Below are 13,811 nucleotides of genomic sequence, written 5' to 3'. Positions count from 1 at the left end.
GTAATACGAGTATTGTTTTATTTTTAAACTAAATAGGAATACTGTAGCCTTTCGACTATCCGGCCTAGTTAAAAAATTATCGGAAATAAAATTAGGAGTAATTTTTTTGAACAATCTACTTGGCTTTTAACAACTCCATAATTGACTCTTTTATCTTTTTACATTTGTAAAATAATTTATCAATGAACAATAATATAAATTTAAATCATTTATCTACGAATTAGACAAACGTTTTGCCCTAATGGTTTGTTTATTTTAAAATTGTATGTATTCATACTGTATAGGGTATAGCGTTTTCTGGTTTCTGCGATTAAGTTACACATAAGATTTATCTTGAAATAGTTTTATTTTTGGACTTTCTTTTTCAGTAACACATTTCTAAAACGCACAATATAATACACAACGAATATTTAAGTACTGTCCTGTAGTAAGAGGTCAGAAAATATGAATATCAGCAGGTTATGGAATTTGAAAAAAAAGTGCTTTTAATGGTGTAGGAGGAACAGGAAGTGAGTAATTACAGAACTTTAACCTATCTGGATTTTTATCTGGCCTACTCTTCCTTGACATTAGGCCAGATAGTCTGGAAAATGAAATGAAATATTTCAGTTTAAAGTTCCATTATTATGTTTTTTAGGCTAAGGGAGATGGCTAATTAAGGCAAGCGAATGATGATGGAAGAATTGGTGGAATAAAAAAGTGAGAGGAAACGGAAGCACACGAGAAAATCCACGGACACGATGTTGTCCACCACAAATTTATTTGACCGGGAATCGAACAAGGGACCCCACGCACCAGAGGTAAGTGCTCTACTACTGAGCCACTCTGTCCACTCAGATAGTCTGGGGTCTGTATATTAATTGTACCATTTATTATTACAGATTGCGCTAGAACCTTGTACACTCTGAGGAAAGGAGGAGGTAAAAACACATTACAGTGGTTGCTTGAGTGTATGGATAATGGAAGTTATAAGAAACGACAGTGCTGGCGTGGCAACTGCTTCTGTGTAGATGAGAACGGAAATCAAAAGTCGAAAGAAGTGCCCATTGACATGTCTAACGAAACATTATGCGAAGGCCAGTAATTATATCAGAGAATTCCACAATATACAACAAGTGTATTTATTGTTTCATCGGCTCCACTCGTTATATCATGTAGAGAATGCTCAAGAATTTACTTTAAATTATTTGTGAACTTACAAGTGCAAAGAGTTTCTAATCAAAAATAGAAAATTATTTGTTCATTTGGTGATGCTTCATATAGCGATATGTTGCCAGTATTGACAATCTTAGAAACAGGTTCATTCATTATAAAGTAATTAAGGCAATAAAAACTCGGTGTCCGTAGAAAATAGACACGGAATTATCAAATCAGGGTTAATAGTTACTTCACTTGATTTATTTAGTTACACTTTTAATTACTTATATTCTTTCCCCCCTCCTCTCCCTAACAAAGGTACAAAGGTTAGTTGAGAATCAAAACAGAATTAAATCTTCTTTATGTTTAGTGCAAGTTCTTTCTCTGTTGATAGAACAGTTCTCTTTTCTTGATATTGTTCAATTGTTCATTTTTTTTAATCTTCTAAGTCCAATATTTCTGCTAACTTTCTATTTCAGTAATTTGTTAGTCCATCCTCAAATTTCAGTAGTTAGATTACATAGGGATTTATAGTAAATGTTCAATATGTATACCTTCAACATTATTGCATGTGTGTAAGCAGCGTTTCAAATTTTCCAGAACCTTTGACCGAATAATAATGTCTACACATCACATAATTCCTTCAAATGCTGGATGCTCTGAGTCTTAACTGAGTAAAACTTAGCCTTTAAATGACTCTAAAAGTAGAAACTACAGGTAACTGATCTGGAGACCGTATTGATCATTCAACTGGATTACACTGACCAATTTCCTTTTTCATGCGCTACGAAACTGGATATCCAATAATTCACGGACAATTAATTCCATAACAAGGAGGAACACCGTTCTTTTAAAACATTGCCGAAAAATTCTCCATTGTCGTGTAACATTCATAGCCATGTATCTTTTTCAAGAATGTGTTTATAACCTTCTGGACAAGAATACCTTTTAATGAAAAACTCGCCGATTGCTCTGTGTCTTCAAATTCCTCACCACACCAGGATCTTATTCTCTCCTTGTATTTTTCGAAGGATATGTCCAATGAGAATTTCCATTACTCGAATACTTCCAGTTTTGTTTGTTAACTTCCCCTGTAACGTAAAAACCTTGACTCATCACTGAACGAACAGTTAATGCAAAGTCAAGGTTCTCATTGATACAGTCGCGTACTCAGTCACAGAATTATACGTACCTTCACTGCGATATTGCAAACATTTGGATCTTGTATAAATACCCCTTCTTGTGCACTCGATTGACTTATGCCGTATTCCATCGATAGACCTCGGATGCTCTACGTCAGGATCGTACACACAACTACCAAACACACTCGTTGATATGCATTCATTTGTGGCAACCTTTGATTTCCATTACGTAGCTTGTCGTGGACGCTGTGAGTCTCCTTAAATCGCTATGCCAATTTTACGATTGCGTTGTGAGTGATGGGAGTTCTGTCTTGATTTCATTCCTCTGCTGCAGCTCTATAACAGCAGCTTTCAGACAGCAAAAGCACATCTTTCATCTTGCGTCAACATCTTCATTCACTCACTTAGGCACTCATTTAATACATACAGTGGTCTGAAACGAGAAAAGGAAGAATTTCTATCTAAATTAACTATTGATTCACCTTGTATATTGTTAACAAAGTGAATCGTTGTTAGTTTTCACCTTTTAATTGAATACATTTCTGTTACTTTTCTCGAACACCTTCGTGGTTATATGGTTTGGTATGTGTTTGCCGGAGGGAAACATGAGTGCGATTTCCGGCGGGAGTCCATGTGGTTTGGATCTTACCTTAAGTTGTAGGACCACGTCTGCTAAAAGAAGCGCTATACTCCAATCCAATCCAATTAAAATCGAACACCGTGCTATTTTTGTTTGTCATATTTCTCGTCCAGGAAAACTTTGAAAGGATCCTTATCTTATAATTAACATCAGTACTGTCCTTTTCAGTAGAAATCTTGCACTTCCTAAGTTATCTGTTGTAGTTCTTGCATGCTTTTACTTATTCAATGTTTTCTCCGTCATGGAAAACCTACTTCTACCTGCTCTTTTTTCGTATATCTGAAGAGGTTTTGGTCTTGTTTGTTGTAGTACTAATGTAATCTCGAATTCAAATCTTGTTATACTGAACAAATTACTGTTTACTTTAACTTTTTTCTTTTTTGTTAAGAGTGAAAAAATCTTCCTTTTGCTTCTAATACTGAACGAGATTGGTGAAAAACCACATCCTTGTCGTACTCCTTTTCTCATTTACTCATGTTTTCCCACTCTTTTTTGGTTTTTGAAGTTTATATACATAATCGATAATTACGAGGCCTGTCGGAAAAGTATCCGACCAGAATCCCGGCAAAGCAGTACATTGAACTGGTGTTTTCGTCGTCCTAATCCCCTTCAAACTAGTTTCATCCGCTTTTACACGGAGTTCAGTGGTCTTTTCATTGCTGGGACAGGTCTGGAACCCTCATCAGGAAGTGTTACGAGAACAGCCGCTGCGTTGCGGTAGACAGGTGTGTAGCGAGTTTCTTCCTGGTACTTTTTGATTTTTGGTTACAGGCAAAAGTTTCCCGGAGAGTAGGGAGCTTGATTAACCATCGAAATGTTGTACTGTGCCGAAAAAGACAGTGGTACAATGGTATGATCCGAATGAATGAAATCATTATCCTGACGCAATCTTGTGGGCTTTGAGTTCCACAGATGTGATCATTTAGGACAAACAGCGTCACGTAGATGACAAAAAATGTCTAAAGAGAAGTATTTTGTATCTGTAGGTCGTTCCTCTACTTACTCATGGAGCACATTGCCACGGCAATCGAAGAACACGATCAACTTTGCTTTGATTTTGCTATGAATCTGGCCATCTTTGCTAGGTCTTCGCATGCTTTGTCAGGTAATGGCGATATCGGATGTATCCACGGAGTCGATTGTGACTTCGTTCTCGCGTCCTATCCGTACACCCATATCTTCACCATTTTAGACTCGCGACGAGCCCACAGAAATGCATCTAACAAAACCACTTCTAGGTGGAATAACGCTATCTGCAGGTTAGAGACATCATGGACCCCTCTTCCACAACGTAAAATTTAGCCAACCTGCGCCATGTATTTTTCTCTTAAACAAGAAAAAGGCCAGATACTTTTTCAACAGGCTCCGTATTTTCTCTCTGTAGTCGCTTCTCAATTCCTTTAGTATCTTTAATTTTACCATATTTTTTAGTCCACATTATCGAATGCTTTTTAAATATCTATCGAAGATATTAATGCTTTGTATAACTCAGGTAACTAGTTAAATGATTAATCGTCGACTTAGAATTGCTTCTAACATTTCTCTTTCTCCTTTGGCCCATTGAGCTTGGTTTTATTTTTCCTTGTATTCTTGGATGAAACTATACAAGATTTTTGGAGCGTGTGATACAAAACTTATTGTCCTATAATTACAAGTACCCTTTTTCTTTGGAAATGGGATTACTTTACTTATGTTAAGATACCATATACTAAAAAAGTAACGTGGTAATTTTACTACAACATACAAATTCCGTATAGAAGGAAATGTTAATATGTTAAATTTGTGTTCATGTATACAGTATTACTGTAATTTCCATATCTGTTAGATTAAAATAATTGTTATGGAGACGTAAATCATATTAAAAATCTTCACTGGGACATTTATATTTAAGTCATACTCAAAATATGATAATTAATTGTTCTGTACGACATGATATAAGACAATTATTTTATGTAGACTACATAACAAGCTATTGTGCAAGAAAGATGGATATCTAAGTTAGTTGCCTAAGTTGTTTAGTAGACACTGTGAAATACTTTACATATTTTATTATAATCATTCTGGATAATTATTGATATTATTTTGAAGTCTGTTGAGTCTTAAATAACTATTCCGAATGCCTGACTGCTGTTGTGTAATAAATAGTTCACTTTACTTGAAAGTTCTAATAAATATCAAAGTAGTTCCATCAAAGTTTTAGATATTGTATGTGTCTGTTTTTGAATGTGAGACTGAAACTGTACAATGACAATTAATTCATTATTAATATTTATAATTTATATATTTATAATTGTATTTTGTGAGTATATATACACACATGACGTATATTGTGTCTGAGACAAACATTACAGACTTACGGTACGACATATTTATGATTGTGGCATGAACAATCAAATCTCATCCCAAAATTTACGTGTGAATTGAATATTACAGAATGTATAATGCATAACATATATCTATTTAATTGAAATGTAAATATAAAACTTTACTATACGTACAGTACATCTGAAACTTCTGAATTATTTATTTACGATTTCACACTATCCACCCAAAATAAATAATTAAATAAATAAAAATTCTTCGTTACTGGTTAAGTAATTTTCCGAAGTTTACCATACATCTTCACAACTGAATGGTTAGCATAATTGATAGAAAACAGTTTTATACTTTAGTTGAAATGAAAGGTCTTGAACACCTTAAACTTTGTTTATTCTCTAAAAGTTACTATATCAACATAAAATATATTCTTCTACTGCTAGAATTGTTTTGCTTTGCTTGTTTGCCATTTCAATTCCATTTTCAGTACTGAAGCTGTGTGAGACGTGAGCCTAAAGTTTAATGTAGGATCCAAACTTCAGATATTTACAATGGAAATGGAAACTATGAAATGAAACACAAATATGTACGGGCTGCAAATTTTATTACTTACATTTAAAGTATATACAAATTCACACGTAACGAGATATTTCTTGATAATAATATCTTTACAAACACTATATGAAGAATTTATTAACTATACATAAATATTAAGTTTTAAAGTATTGTAAACAAAGTAACTTAATTCAATACTGGTCATTTCAAGCCTTTATAATATTTAGTTAGCCAATAATACTCTTTGTCAATTCCACCTTTGTCTTTTTACCAAATATTTGTCCTGGATCCAACGATAGTTTCCATTTTATAATTACAACATTCAATAATTGTATTAGTATCGTTGGATTTTCTGAAATACCACTTTGAAGAAGTAAGCACATTGTTTAGTAATCTATCTTTTTTCTTAAATGAACAATGTTTGATTTTTCAGTCTAGTGAAACTATACTAATTTTCAATAATAGAAAGAATACAAGTATACTCTCTACCTTTACTGTTGAAAACTTGTATGGCAATATATTATGCTAGGTTATTTCATACAGTAAGAAAATATTGATATTTTATTATGGAAAGCAAGATACATTGATGTTAATTGTACTAGGATATTAGTGTTAATACTGATTAGTTCGTTAAAAACAAGTTTAGAAGACTATACTAAAGTCCGAATTAATATAACAGCGTTCCTCAATCTATGATTCTCTAACTCTATCCTTGGGGTCTTCTTAGATTAAGTTTAATTCAGAAAGACAGACAAATACAAACAGAAAAGTAGATTGTGTACCACACTCTATAGCTGAGAATCTCAGAGTTATACATTATACAATTTATTAAGGTAAAATTATGCAAATGCTAATAGCATTATAGATATATTTATTGATAGCCTTCAATTATTTTAAAAAGAAGTTAATATGTATTTCGTTCGTTAATATTTATATAAAATTAAAAGGATTTTAATAAACACTTTTAAAAATAAACTGGTATAGTAACAAACAAAAGAATAGTGATACGTTTGCTTTCGAAGGTGACAAGAATAGGATGATCTGTCTGGCTCATAAAAATGGTTCCCATGTGAAAAAAGTTTGAGACACACTGTCATATAATAATGCAGGTGACTTAAGAACGAAGTTGTATCTTCTTTGCACAAATCAATTGGCTGGTCTTATTATTGTAAACTTTAATACATTTTCTTTTTTTCTGGAATACAATATATATCTTTGGACTGAGATTATAAAACCATTTCATTGCTTGTATGGGTAAGTGTAAAAAAGGTAAGCCTAAAAGGCTTTAAACAACTGAGTAACAGGTTATTGAATTTAATATTTTTTATTCCATTGACATATAAAATATTCAAAGTTTATTATTATTATTATTTTAGTAATTACCTGTGAACTTCCTTCTTATAGTTTATTGGCTTTGCCTTATACTTTCCAATTATAACATGGTAAACGAAAATAATTAAACCTAGTTAATGAAGATATCGTCATTGTCAGTAGTTGATTAATAGAAAATTGCTTGTCTAGTAGAACATACTATTAGAACACTTCACTTTCGTTTGAACTTGGGGAAGCTCATTAACATATTAAGAAGTCAATGTGGAATATTTAAGTAAAATCATAATTCAGAAATTCTACACACATATGTACTAGGTAACTATAAACAATATTGTAGTCTATATTTAGTAACATCTTTAAGGTAAAGTTCTTGAGTAATCATCTACAAACCGAACAGACATTCGTACGGAACACACTTGAAGCGTAGATTGGATACCCATGATTTGAAGGCTATGACATTAGGTTTATAAAGGAGTGCAAAATATGTTGTTTTTCTAGAGAATTTATAGAAAACATATTACTACTCCTTCACCATTTAACAAATAACTGCTTATAACAAGTTAACTTTTGTGTAGTGTGCATCCTCTAACTGTCGTGCAAGAAATGGATTAATTTTGTTAATTCTAACCGGTGTTTGAGGTGAGCCTGCAGATAGTTGCATATAGGCAACAGAAATAATTATCCTGATAATTGAAATTACTGTGCAAATAGGTAAGTAATGTCCTTAGTTTTTCATTATGAATAAGTGTTTTACCTATGTACTTGACTTCTTTCCGTAATACATGTACAAATTACCAATATTCGTAGGAAAAACCTTTGGCGACATGATTGTTTAAACAATAAATACATTAGAAAAAGTAGAACGTAAGAAAGTCATCTTTAAAACACTCGATAAATTGTGCAAAACATACTGTAATCAGTCTGCCAGATCACGGCACATTTTAAATCACTATTTTCAGTGTTCATATTACATCCATCTTTAGTCGTAATACCTTCTCACCTCTCACCATTATCTTGTCAACTGCACTGTAATTATTGGTCAATATACTGCACGCTCAACTGCTAAAACACTGATATTTGTAGAGTTAAACCAATTCTTCTAAAGATGTTGCTATTTATATCAGTCTTCTCATAGCTAGTGGAATAAGTATTGTCACAACACTTGGAGCCGCTATGTGATGACATGCAGCATTTTGAGACCATGGTGCAAAAAGAGCTGAGGAAGAAAATATACTGTTGTTAACACAAAAACAAGCACAATTCGATTCATTATTCATGCTTTCCATTTAACCTTAGGGGAAAAAAACGAACATCATTATGAGTGGTCTTATTAATTTTAAGAAAATAATATTTTGTGCGACTACGCTAGTCTATGTAATCGCACTCTACCACTGTGAGGATTAATCTCATAATTTATTCAACAATAATTTTCAGAACCAATTCTTGCCACTCCTCAGCGGTTGTAAACCAAGTTTTGTTCGTTTTCTCTATTTTTTTAAAGAATTTATTTGGAAATAATTGTTCCTGTTCAGGATTAATTTTACTTAAAACCATATCAAAAGCTTCGTTACTCATTCTATTATTTATTTATTCTACTATATATACTTCTATATTCTACTGTATATGCTGTATATAATGAAGATACTAGTTTCAAAACACAATATCAGAAATTAAATTTAAAAGAGAAAGAATATGCACTGGAAAGGACGTATGTCTCCATACTAGTGAATTCAACTAGCTTTCATTACTTCCAACTATGGTAGTCCTATTACGATAAAACAATATATTTCGGAAGACCCAATTCGACAGCTTCATCATCGTCATCTCAAAGTGAATCTATTTCTGATGGTAAGAGAAAAAGGTCCAGAACCAAGGGAAAATCAAATGCTGCACAGATGCCGAATAGGGATTATTCAGGTGGACTGGAAACTCCACCAATTCTTGGATTTGAACAAATTCTTTTTATTCTTATCCGCAGTCCTCTACTCTCCAAATACATAATCAACGAACGAACCTGGCAATTTCACATCCCAAATTACAGCCAGCACTGACATCCAGTCGTTGTAGAGACTAATTGTCAACATCAAAAAACACAATTCCCCATGCAACCCATTCCAGATGAACCAGCGCATCTCAAGAACACAACAAAAACTCGCAAAGAGAAATCTACAAAAGGAACTTTAACTATTAAGAAACATGTACTGCTAGTTAACTCAGCGCATTAAACAACTTCACCAACAGCTTAGCCTCCATCGACTTCGAAGTCAAAAATCATTTAAAATTCTAAATTTATGAGTATATGACGTCCTGTGAGTTCTGTTGGATGATAACTAATACATGTATTAAGTCACCAAACTATATATGACCAAGGATTATCTTAAGATAAAATAATACATTCAGAAGATCCAATTCGACAACTTCATCATCATCATCTCAAAAGGAATCTAATTATAAAGGTAAGAGACAAAGATTCAGAACCAAGGGAAAATTAATTGTCACACAGATACTAAATAGGAATTATACAGCTTGATTTAAATTTCACCAGTTCTTGGATTTCAACAAAATTCTATTTATTATCATTCGCAATCATCGACCCTCTTCGTACATCTTCATCAACAAACAAACTTATCAATTTCACATTCTGATATACAACCAGCAGTGACAAAACGTGGATACTACAGAGCAGATGAAGGTTTTCTGAAGGTACATCACTTAGAATTTGCCAACGAACTTAGGAACAAAAATTATAATACTAAAATTGTTAATTAAAAAATCCAATCAATGCAAACCTGACAAATATACAAGAATTGAAACAACGATTCATTACAAATTTCATAAAACAAATGAAATAAATAAATAAATAAATAATGATAACATGGAAGGATATTCTTAGTATATCAGTCGAAACAGTAGATGTCTCGCAGATCTACAACTTAAAGTATGTTCTCTACTACGTGATGAATGTACAGCCATCATACATACATTTCCAGTTTAAATAATTTATTCATTTTGAAGTACACAGACATAGCCCCGTAATATATATCTCTTCTTAATTTTCATTACGATTGAGTAAACATTACAAGGTAAAAAACAGAAAATAAAACATGAAAAAGTAGAATGGACAAGAACTGTACAACTCTGCCATAAAAAAAGAACATATGCCAATGAGTTAACAAACAGTAATAATCATACATGATCATTCTGCATTATTTCATACAGAAGTTTAACAAGCTTAATTCTTCCATCTTAAAACAGATTGTTTCTTCTTCTTATTTTTGTTATTGATTTTGTGCATTCCTATAATGAATAAGCTGAGCTCCTTGACCTAGGTATGTAGAATATACAAGATTTCCGGAAAGATATCTTGGCACATACAGATAGATATAGCAAGTGTTGAACTATCAATTCCATTTGTTTACTTTTTAAAACAAGATAACATGCAATTCTTTCCTTTAAAGCACTCAGGATGAATAGTGAGAATAAAAACGAGACTGAGAAATTAATTAATGAACTTTGTTTAAATGTTTTCTAGCATACACCTCAAAAATTTGTGTTGAATCGCCTCAGTTGATTGGACGTCTATCTTCAAATGGAGACTCCAAATTACTAATGCATGTTCTAGCTTGCTCCTAACGAAAGTTATGTGTAACTTAATAATTGGTGAGCGTTGTGAAAAAAATGTACAAAATCTAAAGTTCTATTTGCTGAATTAATAACAGTAGCCAATTACTAAAATGTTAATTTACAATAAAATATTGTATCAAGATCCTATAGGATGCATTAGTTTCAATTTGTATGTTATTATTTTTGTATACATAATTATACATAATTTTCCCCTCATTAAAAGTTATATATATATATATATATATATATATATATATATATATATATATATATTTTTTACCTATGTATACTTCCTTACATTCAATTCAAGTTTATTTGATTCATACCATGCTACAGATGCCAGCGCCTTGGGCATGGAATAATTCAACTGTTCTGCTTTACCACTCTGTTTAAAGCAGTGTTGCCAGACGAGTCAGTTGGAAAAGCAGGAGATTCGAAGATAAAAAAAACAGAAAGCAGTAGACACATACAGTGGTGGCGTTTGAATGTGAATCCGGGGTGGGGGGTAATAACTTTTGCCATTATTAAGGGGCAGTAGTCAGAACAAGCAGTTCAGAATTCATTTCCGATGAGCTACGTTGAGCAAATAAAAGGGAAAAGTCCCGATTTATATTTATATTATTTGATACACCCATGTGTGAAGTAAAACGTAGTGAAAGAGCAAAGTGGAGTGGGAAAATGTCTTTTCATGCACGTAGCGATAACGTAGCTATAAGGTACAGTCACACGTGATCGTGGCGTAAGACGATTTCTTGCTGATGATCGTGAAAAACGATGTAAGCCACTCTTCCAACCCAAGTCCCAATCTAAACAACACTTATTTGTAAATCTTACAGAAAGTTAAAAAAACGCTAACCATAATGCATATAGAAGATGACGTACAGTTGTATTCTTTGGATTCATATTATATACAGTAAAGCTCTATAAGTATATGCTCTATAGAGCTTTGTGTATTATAACAGAGAAATTTCGTCTTTTTAAGTGAGGAAACATTGAAAATTCAATATTATTAATAATATTTTTTTCAACTTCTCGAAGTAAGGAAAAAGCAGGAGATTGTTAACTTTTCATTTTCTTTCGCAGTAGATCAGTAGAACGTAGAAAAAGCAGGAGATTTCCTGCAAAATCAGTAGATCTGGCAACACTGGTTTAAAGTGCGCATGAGATCATCTTACGAAAGATTGTCCAAAAAACACAAAAACCAGTGCTATGCATCAATTGGAACGTTCAGTACACAAGGGATTCAAGTCCACATTTGGTCATTTTGGATATATTTCATATTTAATATCTTCATCTGAAGTTCCTTTCTGTGCTTAAAAAAAAATCATATCTAAACATTGTAAATAACTCTTACGACGTAAAAAAAAATGTGTTCACTTTTCCATGTATTTAAACGAGAGTACAATTTTTATGTCTATTTTTCTCGAACTATGGTAATTATAATTGGACTTAAATTCAGGGGCACACCCACAGAGGGCTCCACTGGGTCCAAACCCCAAAAACTTCGTAACTCTTTTTAATACTTATATTTTGTCTGCACCAGGGATGCACTCACTCGGGTACATCCAGTCTGGACCCAGGATGTCATAAATAGAGGATCTGCCCATATGTATCTTCATCCTATTAAATCGATGAAGCCAAAAAACAACCGATCATCGGCACGTCTGATAGGCTACTCTCGTATCTGCCATCCTCTGATTGGCTACTTTCGTTTCCGCCATGATTGTTGGCTCAAAACATTGCGATCTTATTGGGCATAGTGGGCAGAGTAGGGTGGCGAAACTGTGACGTATGGCTTCAAAATTTTGTTGTAAGGGCAGATCCTCTATTTTATAAGATCCTTGGTCTGGACCCTGTCCAATCTTAGTAATTCGAGAGCTCGAAAGACATTTGTACGTTTTCTTAATAAAAATACGTTGGTTTGACAGAGAGATAACCTAAAGTTTTATTTTACACTACATTTCTACTCTATCTTTTCTTGTAAAAGACAACCAATTCTATCTTTTCTTTTCTGAGAACATAGGTGGAAGTACCTGAAAATTACTTATCATTTTCTCGGGTGAAGAACAACAACAGATCAGCATACATACATGTATAGTGTCTTGTAGTATAAGACACCCCCAACTTTGGATCCCTTTTAACAAAAAATTCTGGGTGCACACTTGCTTGTATCTCTTGTTCTGAACGCCCTAATTCTGGAAGCAGTCACCCACCAAACTTAAAAGACTATCGTATCTTTAAAGATGAGAACGAAACCATAAGAGCAGGTTCTAAAATACCACGATGTATAAGACTGAAGGAAACTATGGGAAAACTTATATTAAGTATTTATAATCAAAAAGATAACAATATGGACGCACAGGCGAGAACTTACTAGACCAACCTGTGCTAATGAAACAGGAAAAAGAATTGTTTACTTGTGTATTACATGAAGCAATGTAACAGTGGGATAGTTAGGCCTATTCAAAGCGGAATATTAGCGTACCTGTATCCTCTCCGTTGGCACTCCATCCAATCCTTTCTTCTTTGTTCTGAACCCTTAACCACAGAGTGAGAGGTTGAAAATATTCCAACAAAGGTTGAGCGTCCATCTTATCTGTTCGGCCTCTGGTCATCACTCGCATCACTTCTGGCCAAGGCTTTGAGGAGCCTAGCGCTAACACATCACTGCGCAATATGCAAAATAGTAATACAAATTAACAGATAATTAAGAACAAAAATAACTCTTATTTACATATTTGATTCTATTTGTTAAGTACAGTATTTTCACGGAGAGTGAGTGATGTAATAAATATTTTTAGAAACTGAATCACATGGTCAAGTACTTGGCATGTGATTATTCGGGAATATTTATAAAACAATCAGATCAGCTGTACAAGTTTGAGACGATTTATTCATACTTGCTGAATATCTGCATCTTTGATGATAAGATCCACATTGAAAACAATGATCGCTGTTATCTGACTACGAATATTGCGAAGAAAATGCGGAATGATGATACACAACATCCTCTTTGACAAACTACTAAAGGAAGAAATCTCACGGAGTCAGAACTGGCAAACGGG

General features: G+C 33.2%; 2 protein-coding genes across 3 annotated transcripts in view; one reads left to right on the top strand and one right to left on the bottom strand.

The window, feature by feature from the left end:
• Window positions 1-4,621, top strand: part of LOC145668093 (uncharacterized) — a 94,471-nt gene extending 89,850 nt beyond the window's left edge. Inside the window, exon 8 of the mRNA XM_081735611.1 lies at window positions 882-4,621. Coding sequence (XP_081591737.1) covers window positions 882-1,084 — 203 coding nt within the window. The 3' untranslated portion in view covers window positions 1,085-4,621. The remainder of the gene's footprint in view (window positions 1-881) is intronic.
• Window positions 4,622-5,836: 1,215 nt separating this feature from the next.
• The window catches only part of LOC145668092 (angiotensin-converting enzyme-like), a 326,884-nt gene continuing 318,909 nt past the window's right edge, over window positions 5,837-13,811 (bottom strand). For both annotated transcript variants that reach the window (XM_081735610.1, XM_081735609.1), the window contains exons 14-15: window positions 13,232-13,413; window positions 5,837-8,338 (exon numbers count right to left, since the gene is read on the bottom strand). In XM_081735610.1, coding sequence (XP_081591736.1) covers window positions 8,238-8,338; window positions 13,232-13,413 — 283 coding nt within the window. In that variant the 3' untranslated portion in view covers window positions 5,837-8,237. The remainder of the gene's footprint in view (window positions 8,339-13,231; window positions 13,414-13,811) is intronic.

Source organism: Thermobia domestica, chromosome 13, assembly GCF_964235325.1.
Source record: "Thermobia domestica chromosome 13, izTheDome1.hap1.1, whole genome shotgun sequence".
NCBI lineage: Eukaryota > Metazoa > Arthropoda > Insecta > Zygentoma > Lepismatidae > Thermobia > Thermobia domestica.
The sequence above is the reverse complement of the archived record's forward strand: the minus strand, read 5'-3'. Positions and strand labels throughout refer to the sequence as shown.